Source organism: Gavialis gangeticus, unplaced genomic scaffold (assembly GCF_001723915.1).
Source record: "Gavialis gangeticus isolate Ggan-Ray unplaced genomic scaffold, GavGan_comp1, whole genome shotgun sequence".
Taxonomy (NCBI): domain Eukaryota; kingdom Metazoa; phylum Chordata; order Crocodylia; family Gavialidae; genus Gavialis; species Gavialis gangeticus.
In genome coordinates this window covers 9,726,606-9,750,137 of record NW_017728996.1, presented here as the reverse complement: position 1 = coordinate 9,750,137, position 23,532 = coordinate 9,726,606, and the positions used below count along the sequence as shown (strand labels likewise).

At 42.2% G+C, this 23,532-nt stretch overlaps 1 protein-coding gene across 1 annotated transcript in view; it reads right to left on the bottom strand.

Moving 5' to 3' along the window:
• IGF1R (insulin like growth factor 1 receptor) overlaps window positions 1-23,532 on the bottom strand; it is a 296,066-nt gene that overhangs the window by 238,790 nt on the left and 33,744 nt on the right. The window contains exon 2 of the mRNA XM_019504019.1: window positions 8,046-8,591. Coding sequence (XP_019359564.1) covers window positions 8,046-8,591 — 546 coding nt within the window. The remainder of the gene's footprint in view (window positions 1-8,045; window positions 8,592-23,532) is intronic.

Sequence of the window (23,532 nt, the reverse complement as noted above, 5' to 3'; positions counted from 1 at the left end):
ACTTAGTATTAAGGTAAATATGGTAATAAAAGAAAAACAAGGAGTAAGCATGAATCATTAAAGGCAGCCTGACCAGAATCCTAGTCTCTCTTTAAGGGATATTATCAGGCAGAATAAATACTTAATGGTAGAGTACTCCAAGTCATGATGGTCCCAAAATCCATGAAGGGAAACGCATGCACAGTTCCTTGGTTTCAGTGGAATACCTACATCATTGTCAGAGGACAGAAGTTAGAGGGGGTGGACCTGATTGTTATGGATAAACTTCGTAGGCCAGATGGTTGGATAATCCAACTGCACAACTTTGTGACAAAAGGACACATCACTTTCTACTTGCCTTAAAAAGGAAGACCTGCTGTTTTTCTGTTCAACATAAACCACTACTGATTTTGATATTTTCTTCCCACGGCATAAGGAAGCGTCTCTATTTCATTTTCGTTTGCCTCAACAGAAAACAAATGAAAGGCACTAACTGGATTCCTTCAGGAATTAAGAGACACAAGGAAGAAACTGTGAGCAAGGGTCATTTTGCACATTACACTCAGAATGTGTTTACTGCACTTAAAATGTCAGCATCTGCACATTTAAGCAGCAAAGCACATGCTAAGTGGTTTCCTATCATAACAAAGGTAAGACTTTTTGCAGAAGTATCTCCAGACCATATTAATTAACATGCGTTCAGCTCTTGCAGGACTATTCCACAGGAATAATACAAGTGCAAGACTCCCCCAAGGTGCTGAAGCTGCAACCAACAATCAGCTGATTGTCAGTCCCAGCCCCAGCACCACACCAGAGCTGGACCAACACAGCAAGCGGCAGAGACCCAGCTCACCCTGATATGCCATGGGCAGGCAGTTCTGGGTTGGACATGCAGTAGGGAGGATGTGGGCTACACATCCTCATAGGCAGACATACAAGCTGCAGCACCTAGCACCAAGGTTAATGTTGGAGGGGGAGGGAAGAGGGGGGCACAGCCAGCTCCAGTGGGCTGAGATTGTCATATTACCATGCAACTGCTCAGAACACACTCTAAGTTCTAATACATCACGGTAATGCTTACAATGATCTACATAAAATGTGCTAAGTGTCCCATGAGACAAGGCCCCAAGACACACTACCCTTCCCAGCAATCTTTAAGGGTTGCATTTCTGCAAATAATGCAAATACATCTGGCCACACAGTTAACACCTTTGACCAATCTAAGTATTTTTTGACAGAACTAAAAACTGCTGCATCTCAGGATTGAAGTTTGGTAGAAAGCAGACTAATTCACAATGCTGAATTCTTAAGCTAGGGTGCAACTAATCTCAACTATTCAGGAAATTGCACTTTTACAAAATTCATGACATTAAAAAAGGTTGAAACGCCTGTTCTAGGATATAAGGACCCCAGAAGCTAATCCAGTTAAGCGGTTTGCTCCATTTTCCCTCTTATACCTTAACTCTAGGATTTGCTGAATTGAGTTCTAACTACCTCTGGCAGCTGGACACCAGGGAGGGAACGCCACTGCCTCCCAAGAGCAGGGCCAGGGCAGGGTGAGGGCAGTGGCTCCCCTCTGCGGGGCAGGAAAGCTCATTGGGCTGGTGTGTAGCAGCAGTCACTGCCACGTGCAAGCTTCCCCATCCCCTCACCCCACCGTGGCCCTGCCCCTGGAAGTGACAGTGGCGGCGTTCCATCCCTGCCTGCCCCATGTACCTGCAGGGATATGTGTACCCCCAGTTGACAACCCCTAGTCTAGAAAAAAAGGCCAGAAGTCATGTCTCATGCTGCCATCTAAGACCCCATGGACTTCTTATGTTACCCATATTTCCTATTAGTATAAAATTTAGCTACAAAGAGATGGAAACCAAAAAAAGAACCAACATAGGAGGGGATTTTTAATTTTGATTCAATCTTGCTGTAATAGTGCAGATCCCAGTGACAAGTCAGACAGCTGCTCTAATGCGACCACATCTCATCTTATGCAGTTTCAGTACAAATACCTGTATATCCGTTTTGTTATTTCAGAAATAGAACCTGTTAAGAGGGACAACTGTAAAAAATTTCGGGCAGAACTTCAACTGGCACAAGCAGCACAGTGCTATTGCACTGCTACTCTTCAAGGAGGGTGGTACAAGACTGCATGTCAGAAGGATAAAAATCACAGTTCTTACAGACTTCCCACTAGCTTGAGCAAAATACTCAAAATTCCCTGGACCTCAGTCCAGAACCAATGTAAATTTGCAAAAAAAAACCCCTCACTGACTCCCACAGGGGTGTTGAGAGGAGAGTGCTCAGATGAAAGACAAGAGAGAAGTGAAATGTACTGTACAAACGCACACACACTCATTATCTCCTGATGATAATGTCTGCCTCCATGCGATTCCCTACTAAGAAAACAGTGGAAGAAGCCAAGCTGTAGATTCCTCAAGGCCTATTAAGGCCTTATCCATTTTGGAAGCCAATGGCAAAAAAGGCTATTCTGTTACAAAGGTGGGTACTATTTCAAATGATACAGAAGAGGCTTCTTCCCCTCCATCAACCCCACACTCTCAGTAATGTACACGACAGGGGAAAAAAAATCTGTAACATACCAAAAATATATCTGTCAATAAAAGCTTGCTCTAAGTGTTTCTTCTACATGTGCAGTTTCCCATTCCAGTTTTAGTTGACTCAAAAAGTCCAGTGGCCAAGTAAGGACACCACATTATGCACAAAGATTGCCATCCCTGAAAGTTTAAGGGTTCAACACCAAAAAACACAGATAAACCCACAATATTCTCGTTCACTGGAGGTCATGGGCCAAGAAAAGAGAAGTTACCGTAAGGTTGTGTCGCTAGATGGATGGAGGTTTAACAAAGTTTTGAACTAGGGCAGAGTCTAAATACTGGCTTGCTTTGAACAAGCAGGAAGCAGGGTAGATTTATACCCTATAAAGTAACGAGAAGCTTGTACTATGTATCTACTTAGTGAGGAACAAGAGCCAGATTTTAACCAGTATGAGCACCGATACTAAACCACACTTATGTAGTGTTCGGCATGAGCTAGAAGTCACCAATAAATGTGATGCTCCACAGGAAACTTTTTTATTGCATTTAGACATGATCTTTCTTGTGATCACTTCCAAATTCGCTTTTCATATTCCATGTCTCATTCCACTCCTGCCGGCTGCTGAAAACAACCTGAACACTTCACTCATACCTGAAAAAAAGTCACTATCTGAATCTGCTGCCAAAAGGAGACAAAGGCAGGACACCTTCCACCCCAGAAGGCAACTAGGTGTAAAAATCAGAGATGACAGCAGTGTAGGTAATGCAGTAGTTTGCTGGGAACTGAAGCAAACCAGCTAAGATTTCCTGACATGGGGAAAGCAAAGGAACTGAAAAGCAAAGGAACACAGGCTAGACACAAGTCATGGGTTACAAAACAGAACCTTCACACAAACACTTTTTTTTATGCCATTTTTTGGTTTTGCTCTGTTATAAAAATGTAAGCCAGTGGCTCTGCCTCTCTGAAACACAGAACAGTTACCCATGCTACCTCCTTCCCACCTCCAACATTGTTTCTGAGCAAGTTATATCGAAGGAAGCAAAGGCCTTTTCCTTTGTTTGTGAGAAAGAAAGCAGAGGAAACAAAAACTGCGTTCCACTCAATGGCAAAATTAAACAGAAGCCAGCCTGCAAAGAGCACTGAGTGTTCCCACACAGCTTCTCTCTACCTACCAACTTTATCCTTGCTCAGACCTTCAGTAAGGGATATCGAGGGATTTAAAGCACACTCCCTTCTATAGAGCTGCAACCAACAACAACAACAACAAAATCAAAAGATAACAAATTAAGTGCACCGGAGACATACAACACTTCTAGCTTAGTATTGCTATGGCACACAACTGAAATGTCAGAAATTGTGATCTTCACTTATCAGAGTGAATGCTCTCCAGAAAACACTCCAACCTTGTGGTGCCTTTCTTAGAGGGTAAAATGTAGGAGTAAAAACATTCAGATACTTAAACTACTAGCCTTTTTTTAAACGTTCTTTTGTACTTCTGTACAGTAGAGCTCTTTCCAGATAAGGATTTCATTGCTAGTGTGGTTCCAACAATCAAGTAGGATAAACAGAAGAGCTTCCTTTTAAACAATTGAACATTTATACTTTGTTTTTCTTCAGAAAGGGCAGTGCTACTCGTCTAGATGGACTACTGACAAATTGAAACCCTCTTCCTCGTAGGTCATGACTTATGATTAACAGAAAACATACTTCCAAGTTGCTTGCTCTTTGTCAAACTACTAGGATTGATTTATTTATTTAACATTTATAGCCAATAACATTTAGTTGGTCTAATAAAAGATAATCACATCTACCCAAACAACCTTATCTGCCTATGTCCTTAGGCCAACACGGCTACAACCAACAATCCTAGGATTTATTCATGTACTCAGCTGAATTCTCTCTTCTCTACCTTACCAGCTCCTAAGCCACCAATCTTCTCTACCACTCCACCACCACCCCCCTCGCTTACTTACCACCACATAGAAAGGTAAAACAGAAAAACAATTTGGAATAAAAGTATTATCCACCTGGTCTCCTTGATCTCCCTATGTAAGTATGGCATCTTCTTATTCAACAGATCTACTTCAGATATCAATTCAATGTTGGAACAAGTGATTTCAGGAAAATTCAAGTAACTTTACTTGTTCCTGACTCTTGTGTCATTTCCTTTGGGCCAGCAAGTAACAGGGAGCCAAATGGAATGCACATAATTTTTTTAAGGTCCCAAAGGCTGCATGCAGACAAGTATGGCCATGCGATATGTGGCACTGCAAACATATCTGCGGCGCCACATACCACACATTTAGATGTTCTCCACGCTGCAAGGGAGTGCTGCCCATGCATGTGCTGCTCTGCATTTTTTCCTGCGGGATTTTTTTTTTGACCCCCAGGAGTCAAAAAAACCTGGGAGGGGGAAGAGGGGGAGAAGCAGAGCAGTGCACACAGGCAGCGCACCCCTCAAAAGCAGAGTCGGGTCGCCCGAAGCCACACTACAGGCCAGGCTCCATACAACAGAATCACCACTGTTGCAGCCCTAGGAGTCCCTCCCAGGACCCCAGGTAAGTCTGCTGGGGCCAGTCAAGTGTTGGCCCCAGCCTCCCCTACCCCACCCAGGGTAACCTGCTGTGCACCAAAGCACATGTAGCATAGGTGTTCCCCAGGAACAAGTAGCAGCAGCACAAGGTGCGCCAGCACTACTTGTCCCCAGGGAACCAAATGTCCACGCTCGTCTGGATGTGTCCAAACTCTTCAAAGTTTCTGAATCACTTGGGGCACAGGTTTCACAAAGGCATGATTTGGCCTTCAGAACCACTTTTACCACTAGTAATCTATAAGGAACAAACCTATCTTGAGCCTGTTCCAGATTGAGTTGCTCTATCCTGGCACTTGAGTGGGTTCTCTGTTTTTTTTCCTTTTTTCATTGGGGTTTTGGGGTTTTTTTAATCCGCTCCAGTACCTACAAAAAGGTCACCGAGATAACAGTGTCTCACCATGCCTTTTTATAAAGGGGTTTTCTGGAACAAAATTTTAATGCAACATGCTTAAATTTTACACAGGCGGTATCTGTTGAGGACTTGGTGGATCACTCAAAGTGGTTGCACCAAAACAGAGCCTCCAAGTTTGACTATAAAAGAAGCTTAGAAAAACTAACACTCTCAAGCTCTGATATTGTCCCTTGAAATCCTGAGTTAAGTTGAAGTAAACTTTTGGAACTGCTCCTCCCAGTGATCAGTCTCTATAATTAAGCCCTAGCAATATGGCTGGGCTCTACTTTCATGAAGTTACAGGATGGACTCAAAGCTTACAGTGCAATCATGGTTATTTGAGTAAACCATGAGCTTGTTTACTCTATTTTTAAGAAGTGCAAAGAGACCAAGTTTAGCAGTTCATTTTTGTCTGTACCTGCTATCAAACGAGAGATAAACCCTGCCATAACAGATAAGAACACACTCACAAGAAGATAAGTATAATTTCACTTAGCCAGCACATTAATTTTCTCTCACTAACTATTTAAAACTGCAGATAATGTGAACATCGACTTATTTACAGAAGAAAATACTTAAAGTAATTATCTTTAGTGAAAGAAAGCTCACAGGAGCAAAACAGACCAGTGCAATGGTAAATGAGGTTTCTATCTATAGCCCCAACTCTGCAAGCACTTAAGACCCAGGCATAATCCCATTTAAACAAGCGGTCCCACTGAAGTCATGGAGAGACCACTCATGTAAGTTCAGTTCAGCATGTCCAGTGCTTGCAAGATAGAGACCAATGTTAAACCCAGATGCTTCCCTCCAAAGCCCTGGCTTTTACTGCGAGCTTCAGGGAGCTGGGGAAGTAGAGATTTCTCTTTTTCACATCAGTTACCGAAAGCTGACCGACCACATGTTCTAGGATTTCAAAAGGTTTCATTTTCTCTCTCCATGTCAGTGAAATGCATCCCACACAAAGCATCCCACTCGCTGGGCAGACGGAAGGATCCCAAGCTATCAGGAGCTTGTTTGAGCAATATGTTAGAGAGAATTACGGAAAGGGAAAACGTTTCCATGGCACTCTGAATTTCAGCTTCCGGGGTTTAGAAGAAGCTACACACCCCACTCTCGATGTTCTTGTGAGCAAATCAGCAGTAACTGTGCATAGTCAAGGTCCACCTTCATGAGATTTTAAACTTGCTAAGAAAACGTCTATTTTACTAGATTATTTTAACAACATTAATACAGAAACTTATACATTTGCATTAAAAAAAAAATCAAAGGATCATGCGTCTAGCCAGCACAGTATAGAATGCATTTTAGTGGCTGATGCTGAAGGTTTTCAATCAATTAATCAGTAGAGGAACCTGCAGCAAACATCACATTTGGAATACCACGGGGATTACACAGCCCGTTGTTCTGTTATTTCTGCCTGTGGATCATTTATTCCTGTCAATACACAATTTATGTTCATTCTCGCTTCCACACAAGGGCAAGGGAAGATTCAGCTTTGGTTCAATTGTTTAGTTATACAAGTAAAAATCACTGAAGACAAGAGTGCTATTATTATTTGATAGTATCAGCAATCTAAGGTTGAACCACTATGCAAAAGAAAAAGGATTCTGCATAGGGAGGAAAATTATTTTCTTTAATATACTTTTAAAAAGGGAGATTTGAGCCTTAAGATTTTCCAAATTTCCCAAAGGGACTTTAACTTGGGATAAGTAATTTTGGTGATATTTCAAAGCAGTGAAAGTTGTTTGTAGACACAAGCACAGACTCTTAGAATTCAGTGGTGCTGATTATTCACAGAAGGCTCAGGAGGTAATCCTGGTGGGAAATGTAGGACCACTGAAAGCAGTGAACATCTCATCAACTTCAGCAGGTTTTCAGTCAGGGCCATAAACCTTGAGATATAGCCAAAAGGAGCAACTGTTTGTTCTCCCCCTCTCCTGTGCTTTGTCCAACAGTGTTTTGACTCATGTCTCCCTTTCTAGGTCTATGGTACCTTTCCTTTCCCCATACCCTCCCATTTTGGTTCTCAACTTGGGGCCACTGGCAGCACTTGGGTCCTGGATACAAGTATCATCCAAAAGACACCGTCTGAAAAACAAATGTTCTGAGAAATGAACACTCCGGAAAAAGTTTATTATAACAGCCTCCCTTATTTGGCAGGACTCTGAGGAAAGCCACTGAGACTCAGGAGACAGAGCAGCGCTGGTGGCTCCTGGCTGATCGAACTAGCTATCCTGCCAGTTGCTCTTCCTTCCTCCCATCTTATTAAACCACTGATCACCCCAGAGTCAGAATCTTTCTTTCATACAAGAAAATAGCCAAAAAAGATGTACTTTGGTTATTTTCTTCCCCAACCAACAGGTCACTCTAACCTCATCTTACCCATCAATATACTCGTCATGTAGAACATGCAACCCCAAAACAAAAGCCTTCACTACCAGAAAGCCCAAAATTAAGCCACATAAGGAAATAGCTTGCTTTATAAAAAGGCATATAAAACTTTTGAATTCAGCAACCTATTCAAATTCTTACTTTTCTGGCAGTGGTTGGTAGTCCAGCAGCGATAGTTGTACTCATTGTTAATGGACGTCTTCTCACACAATGGTTTCTCTTCCATCGTCCCTGGACACAAGTCCCCACACTCCTTTGGAGGCTTATTCCCAACGATGTAGTTGTTGGACACTGCATCTAGGATCAGAGACCAGTCCACCGTGGAAAGGTAACACAGGTCAGAGTTCTTCTCAATCCGAATGGCCCCTCGGGTGATGTTCCTCAGGTTGTGAAGCCCAATTTCTTTGAGGTTTGTCATCTCAAAGATAACCAAGGCATAGTTGTAGAAGAGGTTCCTCCCACGGATGACCGTGAGGTTGGGAAAGAGATCACTGAGGCTCTCCAAGCCTGCCACGCGGAACAGCAGCAAGTAGTCGGTGATCATGGTGAGCTTCGGGAAGCGGAAGTTGCGGTAGTCGTCTGCCTTGGAGATGAGCAGGATCTGCAGGAAACCCTCAACGACTGTGCAGTTCTCAAGACGCCTCAGCTCATGGATATCATTGCGAATGTCAACATTTGGCCCACAAACTGAAAACACAATGGGATGGGGGAGGAGGGAAGAGGGAGATTTAGTACATGAGGTTTTTAAACCTTTACAAAAATCTAGAATGAATTCCAAAATGAGCTTGGACTGAATATTTTGACAGTTTTAGCTCCTAAATTAAGGTGAAGTCTTAAAAATGGGGAATAAGCATAATGAGTACTTCACATTCATTTAACTTGTTTAATTGATTGTTTACTACTGCATGCAGGACTGCAATGCTGCAGGTATACCCGTCTTACATCAGGGAGGAGTCTGATGCCTTATTACTGCTGCTGAAAGCAAATCTAAGTTCAATCAAAAAAATGAGACTGAAGCTCTTTGCACAGGGGCTCAAAGGGGGCGCTGTAATTACAGTGCAGACTCAATTAATTAGCATGTTCCAGCAGCATCGGCGTCCCACGTATTCAGTGTCCCCACACTTCAAAATGGCAGTGACGGTGCTTGAACTCAAACTCAAACAAGCTTTAAAGTACTCCCGCTGCCATTTTGAAGCGTGGGATGCTGAATACATGAGATGCTGCAGGCACTTTATAATTAGAGTGACTCCTGGAAGTCACTCTAAATTAAAGCCTCTCCCCCCACCTCCGAGCACACATAAAGATGCCCAAAGGATCCAAGCTATAACTTAAACAGGACTCTTTTTATGCACTGACTGATATGGGCCTCAATCACATGATTCCCAAAGGGTTTAACAAAAGTATGACACCTAAGTATAAAAAGTTAACCTTTAAGATATTAAGTTAAGACAAAAAAGCAATGGAGGATAGAGACTACCCAACTCCATCCTTTTAACTCCCCAAATCACACTACCTTCCCATGCTCTCAAGCCACGCTTGGGCCCAATACCAGAATAAACACTTACAACAGATTAACAATACAAAAATACAAAACACTCAGGATTTCCTCTCCTGAGAGCAAAAGGAAATGAAAATATTCAGGCTCCTCATTGACATATGGAGATCCTGTTTGCATGTACTCCAGTGAAGTTTCACTAATTTTGGCATCAACGTGTAGTTCCTGAAATTCTAAGAAATGCAACATAAACAGACTTATTTACAGTCACAAGCAGGATTTTCCCTTGAAAACACTAGGCTGAACTCCATGCGCTCTTCCTACATCAACTGTCAGCAGAATGAGAAAAATCCATTATATGGAGGGGAGGGAAAAACAGCTTTGCAACCAACATAAATTTGCCTGAATTTCCACCAAGAGATAGAAAACATCAGCAAAGAAACCTGACATTTTTTTTAAGCTGATTTAAGTCAATGCCACCATAAGCTTTCAAAAAAACCCTGGAACATACATCTATCTTTGAAAGATTCTATTAACTAGTGTAATAACTGACTATATAACCAATGATGCGTAAGTTTAAAATGATGCACATATGGCCCTCTCTGAAACACCATAGCACCAGGCCAAAGTGCAAGGATATTCTTTCCGGATATTCTATTCTTTCAGGATATCATGACAAAGTTAGCCTTTTGTGGGAGCCACTGAAAAGGATGCCCCAAGCAGAGGGCAGGACACAAAGCAATGGGTTTAAACTGCAGGGAGACAGATTTAATATTAAATATCAGGAAAATTTCCTTAGTGTTAAAACAGCAGGACAGTGGAAGTGCCCAGGGAAGTAATGCAATCTCTTTCACTCAAGGGTTTCAAAAAGAGGCTGGATAAGTATCGCTCTGTAATGGCTGAAGACAGAGCATGCTTCATTCATGTAGGGGGCTGGATCAGATGATCCTTGAGGTCCCTTACAATTACAACTACAATTCCCCAGAGACTCTGGGTCATAATTTACAGGGGACCTTTTCATTCACCAACTGGCAGGGGTCCCATGATTCCCAAAGACTCTAATGAATGTGGCAATATATGAGGGTGTTTCAGAAAGTAAAAGTCAACTTCCAAATAAGACCATGCTGCGTGCAATGATCCTCTACTGGACCACACCACTTTTCTACATCATTGTAAACAATGGGTGCATTAAACAATGCCACCCTCAGTGTTCCCTGCTGCTGTGTGGTTTCCCCACTCACTACACACAAAATGGTTTTATTTCAAAACTGACATTACTTTCTGAAGCACCCTTGTAAATAAGGAGCTAAAGTAAAATGACAGTTATATCAGTAACTTGCACTGGGATCCAGCCTAGCGGACAGGTTATTCTTATGTTATACACATTACGCTTGGTTACTTTCATGCAATCCTCTTCTCTTCAAGCAGCCAGCTCTAAACACAGCTAGTGAAGAACTCCCAGCTAAATTGTGCAAAGGTTCAAAAATTGGTTTAGCAATAGAAAGACATCCCGTCTGCCCCACAACACTGAATTAAGATGGTCACAAAAGGCTACCAAAGGAGCTGGAATATGAACACGCTAAAACCATAGCAACCTTAATATCCAACAAAGACTCAAAGGCAACAATTCAAGGAACAAGTCACAGTTAATCCACACATCATAGGCAACATAAAATATAGCAAACTTTGTGGGGATCTCTTTTGGAGATGCAGGAAAATAGCAGCACAGCCTACTTCTATCACTGGAGTTTTTGATGAGGTGTAAGGTTGGAAGCAGTCTCCAGGGTCTAGTCTCCCTTTTTGCAAAGATGCACGATTCATCTTAAACAACCAGAGAAAGATGTCTATCCAATTTCTTCTTGAAAAAACCTTAAATAAAAAGGATTCCACAGCTTCAATGCAGCTTGTTCCAGTGTCCTCCCACTTCTATGGCTAAGAAGATTTTTCTTGAAATTTGATCTCCCTCTCCTCATCTGTAGTTTATATCCATTGCCTTACTGTCCTGCCCACTGCAACAAGGAAGAACAATTTTTCTCACTCTTCTTTATGACAAGATTTCAAATGTTTGAAAAACTGCAATCCTCTCTCCCCCTTCATCTCCTTTTCCCCAAACTACACATCCCTAGTCCCCTCAGCTGTTCCTCATGTGGCTTTGCATTCCAGCCACTCTTGTTTTCAGCATGTAATGAGGAGAGGGTTTTAAAATCAAGTACCAGTTTCAAGGCATAGGGTGAACTTACATGTTACACTTATGCCATGCTAAGGACACTTAAAACACAAGCACTGGCATATTAAAGCTTGTTAACTCGTGCTAAATGCCCTCTGAGCACCTCTAAAGTTACACCGCTTCAGGAGAGGGTTAACCCCGGGCTCTGCTATCCAGCTCATGCTAGGGTAACTTCAGTCTGTTCCAGAGAGATGAAGTGAGCAATCTGCAGTCCACCATACCAGGATGCACCACTCTCTGCACCCTCTCCACCAAAGGAGGATAGAGCCCACAGCTAGCTCACTCCTAGCCACACCTCTGCTTGCCAGCTCTGCAGTAGCAAGTCAGAGTGGCACAGGCAAGAAACAGTATGAACCCTCAACACGCAACCGCTCATAGCACATTCTAACTTTAACACTGCTTAACATTTCGCAGATTTAGTATGGTCTACTTAACATGCAACTTTGTCCGTACATTAACAGAAAATCTATCCAGAAGCCAGTTAAAATAATATAGTATAGCAAGAAGGCACATCTGGCCTTCTAAAACAACCGCATGGAAACGGTGTCTCCAGTGTTACCACAACCTGATTTAGGCAACTGGACAATCATCCTGAGAATGAGCACTATGGCACTGACCAATGGAAGATAAAGGCAAAGAGGAGCAAACATTAATAAGACTGGCATCATCTGCTTTCAGAAGCCAAAGAAGGGGGGAGTGAAAGAAATTGAAGCCAGGAAAAGTGATACGTCACACAGAGGCAGAAATGCTACTCCACTGAGTAGCATCCCAAGATTATAGGGGAAAGCCCTAACCACCCCAAACAGACATTCTTTTCATAATCAGATTCTCAAACCGTGGTCTTAAAAACCAACTGCTGAAGTTTCCTTTTAAGGAAAACCCAAGAGAGACAAGAAACATCTCACCCAAAAAAGAGCCTATCTGACAAAAATGGGAACAATGTTGTAATGCCAAGATAAGCTGCTCCTCCTATGGAAAGAAAAGCAAAGTACAAAATGATATGCATTTCCTAGTAAATTGGTTTAGTTTTTTGTCTCTCCCTACTGGTACAAAAACACCACAACTACTGGTATACTACAGCAAAAAGAGGAGAGTGTATTTAATATGACAGAATTTTAGATAGCTCAACTGCTCCAAACCCATTATTTTGTTAAAGAAATAAAATTTGCAGTTGCACTGACATTTTGTAGGCCTGGCTCCAGAGTGATGGGTTTAAAGAGCAGCTGAGTTATAATACCCTGAAGAACAATTTGTAAGAGAAATGGCAGCAAACCTTCATGAAAGCAGTACAGAGTTGTGCATGGGTCTGTTCCGACACTAGGCTTTAGGAATCATTTTGGTTTTAGTTTTATGTTCATCGCAGCTTGGAAGTTACTTTATTTTAGATATTTAGTGCTTCTATAAATGAAGAGGAGATCAGAACTTTATGGAAAAATATAAGCTTGCCTCAAGTATAAAACATCATCTCTTTAATATGGAAAAAGATTGATTCCAATGTGTTCTAATGTTAAAAATTGCTTACAGATGAGTGTGTCGCTGACATTTTTGATTTAAGAACTGGCCTATTAGCACGCTACCTATTATGACTTTTCAGTTCTACATAACGTAACTTAATGAGAACTGCAGAGGACTGGACATGAAATAGGGCAGGCCCCTTCATTCATACTGACATTTGGAAAGTTCCACCCCTGCTAGATAAAGGCAAAAAAAGTATCATTCATCCCCTTAAGCTGGACAAAACCCATCTTTAAGTTTCGCCAATGTTCTGTCTTGCTCCCTCATTTCTTTTGAAAAGTTCACAGTGTCCATGAAACTTAATTACACCATAACACATCATCTTTTGCTCATTTTTGTCCATTGCCCTGAAAGGGATTTGATGAAAAACAGATTAAATCAGAGTTGAAAGCCTACTACAATTTCAGGTTTGGCCATCCTGTGTTTTCTTTGGATCACATTTTAGTGAACGTGTACATGGATTCAAAATATCGGTTGGTATCTCAGGCAGACGCACAACCACAAAGCCCGTTGCAAAGTATACTGAAGTACATAATGCACTTTCTTTGTGGGCTCACTCGTATACATTTTTTATTTACCTAGAATGACTCACATACCCTTCATGGCTAGTACAGTTAAAGCATTTCCTCCAATTCAGAATTAAACAATGTTTTTGGGTTAACCTACTGCCTGCTGGGCATCGCATGTTAATACCGCTCCTTTAAATCAGCACACCCTTTGGGACGCATTACAATCAATAAAGTAACTGATAAAGCAACACTTGTGCAATACATTAAAATTTCACTTCATTTGATTTTCCAAACCTTTCTCCTTTGTAGCCACAACTTCCCAGCCTTCTTTTCAGCCCCGCGACCAAAGTACAATTAACTCAAGACAATTACAATTGGGAAAAACAACTGCAGAGCAGCACGGCATTTTCCATATCTCTGAATCTTCAGATCAAGGCCAGATAACTTTCTAGATGATATGTTTTAGTCAAATAGGTTGTTGGGTTAATCCAGGAATAACTGAATGAAATGTAATTGTCTGCAATGAAGAAAGTCTTAACAGGTGATCTGCTGGGTCCTGAGCTACCAGGAAATTTGATAACGTTTATCTGCTCATTTTATGCACTAGTTCAAGCATGAAAAATTAAAAATAGCAGGTTTCAGTCAGCTATATTTATGACTTCTGGACAAAGGGGGAAAGAAATCAAGAAACATTCTCTCCTTATGTATACAGTCTCAAAAACTTTCTGTAGTCTTTGAACCTCAGCATGTCAAGCAACCTAATCACATTTTCCAGTGCAGTTACATTTTTTAGGAAATACTAACAGACAAGTTATCCAAAGGGGAAAAGAATCCTGTCTTTCTTCATTAAACATATATTCTGCCCTATCCAAAGGAGGCTTGTTCCCAATATCAGTTTGATTAAATATATTATCAGAGTTCCTTACTCCTCGCTGACTATGGGTTATGGTAATTTTGGGTGGCTCCTGGAGCTCCTAAACCCTGGGCTGTCTGCATATTAACACCTTAAAATGGTATGCACTCATTATTGGGTTTGAAGTTACACCACTCCAGGGCAGGATTATCTCTAATCTGCACTACCCAGCTCCTGTTCCATTGAAGTACAGCCACTCTTCACAGATGTGCCGCTCAAACTGAAGTCCTCCAGTAGTATCCCAGGACCCCTCACACCCCTGCCCATAGAGCAGGGATAGAAGCCCGTCCTGGCTCAGCAGGCCTCTAGTGGCAACTCACAGCTATGCAGGTGGGGGACAGTCAGAGAAGGTTTTCTAGACTAAAGGTCAACAGATCCAAATTCCAAACTAGTACTAACGCCGATCAACGTTTGTGCGCCTCACAGAATAAAGTGTAACAAGGCTCTATTTCATGGAGTAAATTCTTAATCCTATTACACATCATCTCTTGCTTTTTACAAAAGAAATTTTGAACTCCCTCATACACACCTACCATGTATTTAAATCACTTAATTGACTATGGGTTTAATAGTTTTACCCAGCGATGGAGGAAAGTAAATTATAAGATGACTATGACAAAAGGGGTCCTGGTCCTTCTCCATGCAAATGACTGCCTACTTGGGACCAATAAGTATGAAAACATGTTCATGGTTTTTACATGAGAAGAAAGCGTTTCCCCCAAAGAAACCTGGAATCAGTTCACTGCTCTCAGTTTTACTTTCCAGTTCTATGCTCCTTCCAGTTACTCCCTTTAGAAAGTTTTACAGGAACAAAGTGTTTTTCAAAGGAATAATTCACCTCATTTTAAATTTCTTCTCACTGGCTTCTTTCTCCCCCTTCTCAACATATTGTGTACAAGAAAAAAAGTTGTAGAATAAAACAGTAGTTGTGTTTCCAAAGATATTCCTGATTCTCACACCTTGAAGAGGTATCCCTATGCTGCTCCTGCCACACACTGGCCGCCTCCAGGCAAGCGCAGCTGTGCAGTATGGGGTACAGCAGACACGTCTGCGGCTCCAAGTACCATACATCCAGAAATTCTCTGTTCTGCAAGACAGCAGCATGGGCAGGGGAGGAGGGTTTTGACCCCGGGAGATCCCAGGGTCAAAAAAACCATGCAAAAAAGCAGGGCTGCACACACAGGGTCAGCGAACGCCACCCAAAACCAGAGCCTGACCGTCCAGACTCACACTCTGGCTGCTGGCCAGGCTCCAAGTGGCAGTACTGGCACTGCTGCAGCCCCAGGAGACCCCCAGGACCCAGGCGTAAGGCTGCTGGGGGCAGCCCACTGCTGGCCCCGGCCTCTCCTACCCCACCCAGGGTAACCTGCTGCGCACCAAAGGGCACGTGACACAGGCGTTCCTCGGGTCCAAGTAGCAGCAGCACAAGGTATGCCGCTCCTAGCTGTCCCTAGAGAACCAAACATCCACACTCATGTGGACACGACCACTAACAACAAAGGTTTGAGGCAGCCACTCCATGCAAACCAGGCCACTCAGTACAACAATCCCGGAACAAGGCTGAAGCCCACCCAAGCCTTACAGACTCCCATGAGGAAGAAGCCTTCTCATAGTACATCAGGACCACACACGAAATTCTGTGCCAAAACAGAAGCAACCAACACAGGAAGTGCTCTTATTCAACCCAAAAAGCTAAGCAGTAATCTGGAAATCAGACCCCAATTTCATTTGCACCATCACTTCAGATGCATTTTTAAGGAACTGTTTTATGAGCAACTGAGAGAGTGCTGGATCCCGAGTGGAGAAACACTCCCAAGCAAAAGGCCTAAGAATCAAAATGCCTGGTTCTTAGAGAGCACTTCCCAGCAGAAGAACTCAAAAGGTACTCACATTCCCCACGGATGGAGAAGGGAAAAGAAGCCTGTATCCTGAGGGAGGTTTGGAAGCTTCGCCAATAAAAGGCATGAGGCCACTGAAACCATCCCCACACCAATACCTACTATGTGCTGGCAGCAAGCAGTAGTTAGCATCTTGCTAGACTATTTGGACACAGTTAATGTAATCCTGACCATTTTCCCCAACAAGTGTTCAGAGGAGCAGAGAGAGAGAGAAAAAAAAAGAAAGATTTGGCCAAAAAGATAGCCAAGTGAAGTGAAGCAACCTGCCCACGACAAACAGCCAGCAACAGGGAAAGTCTCACTGTGCAAATAGTGGCCTTTTCTGAGCGCTCTCCCATCAGATAACTGAAGACGGTCTTTCTAGGCAGATATTGCTAATCCCTGGTCGACTAACTGTTGGTCCAACTAAATGTGATGAAGGCAAAACTGCTCTCCTCTCCACCCAAACTGCACTAATGAAGATGACTAGGCGTCATCCTACAGCAATGCCAACTTTGAGCCATGTGTCTGCCTAGGAGATTAGCATATTTTCTAAACAGTGTTTTGTTATTTATTCCCTAAAGAGCCACTTACTTCATCACATGCCTTTAGCTTTAATCCGTGGCAGGTTCTTATTAAAAAACTAATTGGTCCACAGCAGCTACAGAACGTGGCTGTTGTCCAGCAGCGCCTGCCTCAAAGATCTGCAGTGTGCAGCATCCTAAGTCAGTTATCTCCAGAGCTCCCATTTCTCTTTCCCAAGGGAGACAGACATACACACCTCATATGACGGATATGGAGCAGCATATCATCCACTGGTCCAATTATTGCTACGTCTGTTCTACGGCTACGTTAAGTTAATGCAATAATACAAAGCCATCTAGAGCACAGGTAGACAAGACCGGAGTGGTTCAAGACAGACACCCTTCAAACACTTTCGAGTTGTAAAGGGACAGCATCAGAAATAATAACTGATCATTTCTACCTCAGTTCCTAGTGAACCTACAATACTGGTCTGGACCGGAATAGGCAAAGGCCCACAAAAAGTAGATGAATGAAAACTGAAAGACTCTGCCTGGATTAAGAAGGAAGAGGGGCAGTACTTATTCAGGGGATGCAGACAGCATCATGTCCCTACCAGGGCTGTTTCAAGTTCAGGCTGCCATCAAAGGATAGAAAAACTGTGCATAAAGCAGTGATTCTCAACTAGGGGCTCAAGACATCCTGGGATGCCACAAAATTCTTTGATGGGTGCCACAGCAAGGGTGAAGAGATAAGAAGATTAAGGGCAGGCTCATGCTCTCCCTGCCTGGTCACCCCCAGCCCCACTGCCTGGCCCCTGTGCAAGGCAGTAAGCACTGTAGTAAATCTGTTTTTGAAATGGGATGCTGCTCAGATCACAAGCTGGAGACTGACTTGTCTCCAACCAAAAGGAAAATCTGCAATGGGGCAGAGAAGAGAATACAGGTGTCAAGGCCTAAGCTTGTACCCTGACCACAGTTCCTGGGACCATCCCTTCCTTGCCTGCATGCCTAGCAGTTCTTCAGATTTGTAAGATTTTCTGGTTGTATTACTCTAACAACTCAGGCAAAAAGAAGAAAAATAACCCCTTGGTCTGGAAAAAATGAATCACTCTCGCTTTTGTTAAGTACATTTTCTACTTAATTTCAACTTCAGGATCTCTGGCACAGCCACAATGCTACCATGTTTGGCTTACAAATGCCGAAGGGAAAATTTAAATCCAAACAAAAACCTGTTTGCATTTGAATTTAAGTCTTGAAAATATTCCTGTTTATATCTGGGAACCTGCTGTATTTAACAAGCCCAATTCTGGGACAAAGCTAACTAAGCAACTGTGATCCTACAAGCGAGTAGAGAATAAAAGATTTTTCTGCAGTTTAACATTTTATAGCCAGAAAATGTGGCTTGACATTTCTTGTCTACTTTATTCCATGTACTGTTCCCAGGTCTTTTCCCTCTGCTCTAGCAGGGCAAGAAAGTGTAAAGGAGCATCCACAGCTAAAGAGGAAAGCGTTCCCCTTATCTTCATACACTTCACAGGGTTTCACATTGTCTGTACAACCTTTAGCCAAACTTATTTTGCTTTAATAGTTTTTTTCCCACGGCCACTCTATATACTTCCTGTATTAAGTCCAGCTGTCACAGAGAATATCCAATTTGTTCAAAGCCACACAGAAAAAGACTATCACACTACTCTGGCCCACACTGCAAGGATTTAGCACATGTGCTTCAAACCCAGTTTGGCTTTTTCAGTATTATCAACTGCAAATACAACGTGCTGTCTATAAATTTCAAGCTCTCTCTTGGTTCTCCTGGCTTCTGTATCTATTCAACTCCCCACTGTTATTTTACCTTCTCTACATTGATCCTCCTGTTTTCTTTAGTCCCCCCATGTTCACTTGCTGGTATTTCATTCTCTGCTAACAGGGTCGTCCCGAGGAACTGAGATGTATTGGTACCTAAACCCATGACCGTCTAGACAGGAATTGATCCAATTCAGTGAGTAAAGCCCAGGCTAACAAGGGGCGTGCCTCTGCTACAGATTTAGCCTGAATGACAGAGTTGGGTTGGCCTAGCCAGTGAGTGAGTAAGCACACACCCTACAAAGCCCTATCTGACTTAGGACTTTCACTGCTGTTGCAGCTATCTATGCCCATCACTACAAACTCTGAGACCATATCCTGTGGTTCTCCAGGCTGCAATGGGCTAAACAACTATTTCCTTCCCAGCAGACTGAGAGAACATGTCTGCCTTCAGGACAAAGAGAGGACTCTAGGAATGTACTGGAGTAACATCACTCCAATGGATCAGCCCGTATTCTCACTGCAAAGTGAGTGAAAGCAGCATGCAGTCTTTTACCTGTTGGCTACCTACCCTGGGTTAAAAGCACCAATGTCTGGTTAAAAAGCTGTTTGTGTAATTAAGAGCAACAGGTAAAGCAGATCCTAGCAAAACTCCGCCATGAATACACATTCTGGGACAGAGTCAACACTAAGCCAGCTCATAAAAGCACTGCAGAATCTAAAACAAACAGAACAAATTCTGTGCAGGAAAGTAAGAACTTGGCTCCTCAGGGCACATTAATGCTTTTTGCAGGAAAGGCAGCAAAAAAATGTAAAGTCTTTGGGCTGCTCCTTACCCTGTCTGACAGCACCAAAAAGAAAAATAGGAGAGTGCCACTCTATGGAAGATGCAAAGCACTAGCGAGTAGGTGGCATATTATGATCAATACATACAAGAGTATTTTTTAACTGTGATAATCATGTTTGAGTTGTATGCCAGTAGTTACAGCCTAATGCCTGCTAAAGCAAAAATGTAAGACTGAAAATTACAAGCTGTTTATAACAGAGAATTTATGTTTTACAATCTGTGATGACAATAGAGCTTAACAGAAATAGTCTCTCTGGGGGACCATTCTTCTCCACCTTTTAAAAAAGGTTGTGTGTATGGGGTTTTTTTATTTTTTTTAACAGTTGTCTACACATCCAAGTGACTCAGCAACTGGCTGACAGTAACCTATGGGATGTACAATTAGGTTGCAGTAGGCAGCCAAATCTTGCAGAATGAAAATCATCATGTGGCTGGGCTCAGTAACCCACATTTATGAAGACTTTATTATGCTTTTAGCTGCCTGCTGAGCTGCCATCCTGTACTAATCTAGGAAACCCGCCCTCCTTGAATGTTCTTTAAACCTAGACCTGCCAACCAGGCCAGACCATTTTGACTTCATTAAAAGAAAACTTCCAGCAGGCTACTGTAATATACAACTAAATTGATCTTTTAATGGTCATAAACAGGGCTTAATAAAAAAAAAATCAATTGGAGCTATATTTAGATCCCCAGTAATCCACAGACAATTTAGAGCCCAAATCTGATTGTTCCTAATGATACCAACAACTTGACCACTAACCTTAGCTGCATCTCTTCTTGCCTGAGGAAATACACAGGTTGACCATCTGAACTAAAACTTCCACCAAACAATTTCCACAAGGCTACAGAACTTAACAAGTATCTGCCTACACAGGAAAAGGCATTTTTTCAGATGCACAGCTTACCAGGACTCAGAAGCCCCCTTACAGCAACTGTGCATTCACCATAGTCCCCAGGTTGGGGACTACTGAATTTAACAACTTAGAATTTGTCACCAGAGGAGGTCATGTGGGCACAAGTGAAAAAATGCTTCAAGTTAAAAAGGTATTAAACTGTGTCCCCAAAAGTGTTATGGCAACTTTCAAGTCATTTCAAAGTAACTTGATTGAGCTAACTATACTGAGCTAACATTTCTCCTCTACAGACAGGGTAAAACACATGGGTGGCTAGAAAAGACAATGTGACTGAGAATGTAGGGTTTTCTACTGAAAAGAGTTCTGCTAGTCTAGAGTTGGACATCAAACTTCAGCCACCATAACTATTCCAATGCTAATATGTCCGTCCCAGCATAAACTCCCCAAAAAACTGAATCAGAACACTTACAGTGTTGTATCAAAACAGTCACATGCCTACAGGAATACTCATGTAGACAGGCTGCTACTGTCTTCTACCCTAATGTTGCTGGGCTGCAAAAAGATGTAAGCAACCCAGGCAATGAGCAACAGGGTGCCAGAGATTCTGTACGGAACATTCTTGTTCAGATAAAAGGTGAAGAGGGAAAGGCAAACAGAAGCATCCATAAGTTCTGACAACCAGAGAAATTCCAGAGTTTTACAGTCTGAAAGAGAGCTTTCAATCTGAAATGTAATACCATCAGTGCACATCTTCTAAGACAGTGATTGTTAACCAATGTGCCACAGCACCCAGGGGTGCCACAAGTTCAAGGGTGCTGTAAGGTGCCACTCAATATTAGCACCGTTAGGTACACAAACACCTACACACTCTTCACATGATAAACCCAGAGATTCCAAATAGTAATCCACATTGCAAAAAACTCCTGCTGCAAGGAACTCAGAAAGCCCACAACAGGTCAGAAAGAATTGCTCTATTATCTCTCTGCAGTCAAGAAATGAGTGAAAGCTAAGAGCTAGGATTTTCCAGTGCCTTGAGTCTAAGAAGTTTGAGAACTATGGCCACATCCACACATGATGTGGATGTTTGATTCCCTGGGAACAACTAGCAGCGGCACACCTTGCGCAGCCACTAGCTGTCTCTGAGGAACGCCTGTGCCACGTGCACTCTGGTGCATGGCAAGTTACCCCGGGGGCAGTAGGGGAGGCTGGAGCCAGCACTGGGCTGACCAGAGTAGCCTTACCTGCTACGACCTATACCCCACTAACAAGCTAGGCTTTACATTAATTGGCACCGCTGCTAACCAGTAAGACACCCTATGGAAACCTTAGTTTAAGCAAATTTATGCCTTAACATACTTTCACTCGGGCTCTCCTTTTTTTGCATTTCTATTAGCTTCACATGTTAAACAATGTATTTTACTAGATATTTTTTCTTGCGACTTGTATCAAGCTCTATTTGGAATGCAAGCATTTTAAAACTTGTTTGCCTTAGTTTAACTAACTTAAATGTATTAGATATATAAAGAAAAAAAGTTAGCAAAACATGTTTTGAATGCATTAACATATTAATGATGTATTAACAGCATAAAATACTTCCTTTGTGTAACTGTGATTTGAATCAGTTGTTTCTGGTCACTATGCCCTTCAAGATTTTCGAACTAGTAGATGTCATTGTTTCAAAAACTAGGTTTTAATTTGTATGTCGGAACAGGTAGTAAGTAGACCTTTCTGCTTTTTCCAGCTGGCAATTAGTTTCTTAACTTTGAACAAACTCATCGTTGAGTAAACTAAAATAAAGAAAATACATTCTCTCTGCCCTTGGAGAGGCCTACTGAAGTCAAAAGCTGGTTTAGCATTTCAACTAACAGTGGTTCCAGCTCCTTAGCAAATGAATTCCATCAGTTCAGTGGTTTCACATTAAAACTTTGGCAGCAAATATGAAGTGCTTAATATTTTTAATTAAATTGTTTTAATACATTATGGTAAATTTAAGACTTAGCATAGATGTTGTAATTTCAAATAGCCCCATTTCTAAACTTAAAAATCCAATTAAAAAGAATCATTTTTTATCCATCCTGATAAGCAGATGGTGGTTAGAACCAGACAGAAAGAGGAACAATGGTCAATCTTTTAGAAGAAAGAATAAAGTTATGCATATCTTGCAATGCACAGTCAAATATGTACATCAGAGTAGCATGCTCTTTGGATTCACTACATCCTGATACTTCAAGACTGTTAACAATTAATTGAGTTACCTTTGTACCTCTGCTTCATCATGTTAGAAGAAACAGGCTAGCATTCAGCACCTAACCTATGTAAATAAGGCGATCCTGGAATTAACTGTGCATCTTGCTTTAGAAAATGTCTGAACTGAAATGGATCTACTAAACAGGCAACACTGCTCCAGAATTCTTTGTTCTGCAATCTTGCTATACAGGAAGTGTCTGGAAATACAGTTTTCATGAGGCATAAGAGGAGCCTAGTAATCACTAAACAAAAAAAACCACAGCATAGCTGGATGTAAGCCTTTAGGTATAAAAGAAGCTGAGTGCTAGTCTACATCACAAAGCTTCTTCTCTGGTAGGGGAGATGCAGCCTGTACCAGCTGAGAGACGACTGCCTTCTCAAATAATTTATTCCAGTAGCATGACTCTTGCTAATGTGTGGGAGGAAAAAAAGTATTTGCTTGCATCACTACGATATTTTCCTCAGTACCTGCCCATGCCTCACCAGCACAGCCATGCTGGCAAAACTCTATAGAGTAAGCCCTACCTCTAGAAGAAATGAGAAAGGATCGGAAATACAGATGGAGAAAGTAGGAAACACCCACCCACCCACCCTTCTCCCCCTTAGATCTTGCAAGCTTATTTTAACAACCTTCACAGCAGCAGGCCATTGGCCACTGTGGTCCCCCTGCTTCATCCATGCATGACAAGTTTAGGTGTTATATCTTGTGGTTGTGTCAGGGCCGACTCCGTAGTTCTGCTAATAGGTTAGACCACGGATTTGTACAGGATGGTTTACATAGGGATGATCCCGACTCAGGCAGGGGACTGGACTAGATGGT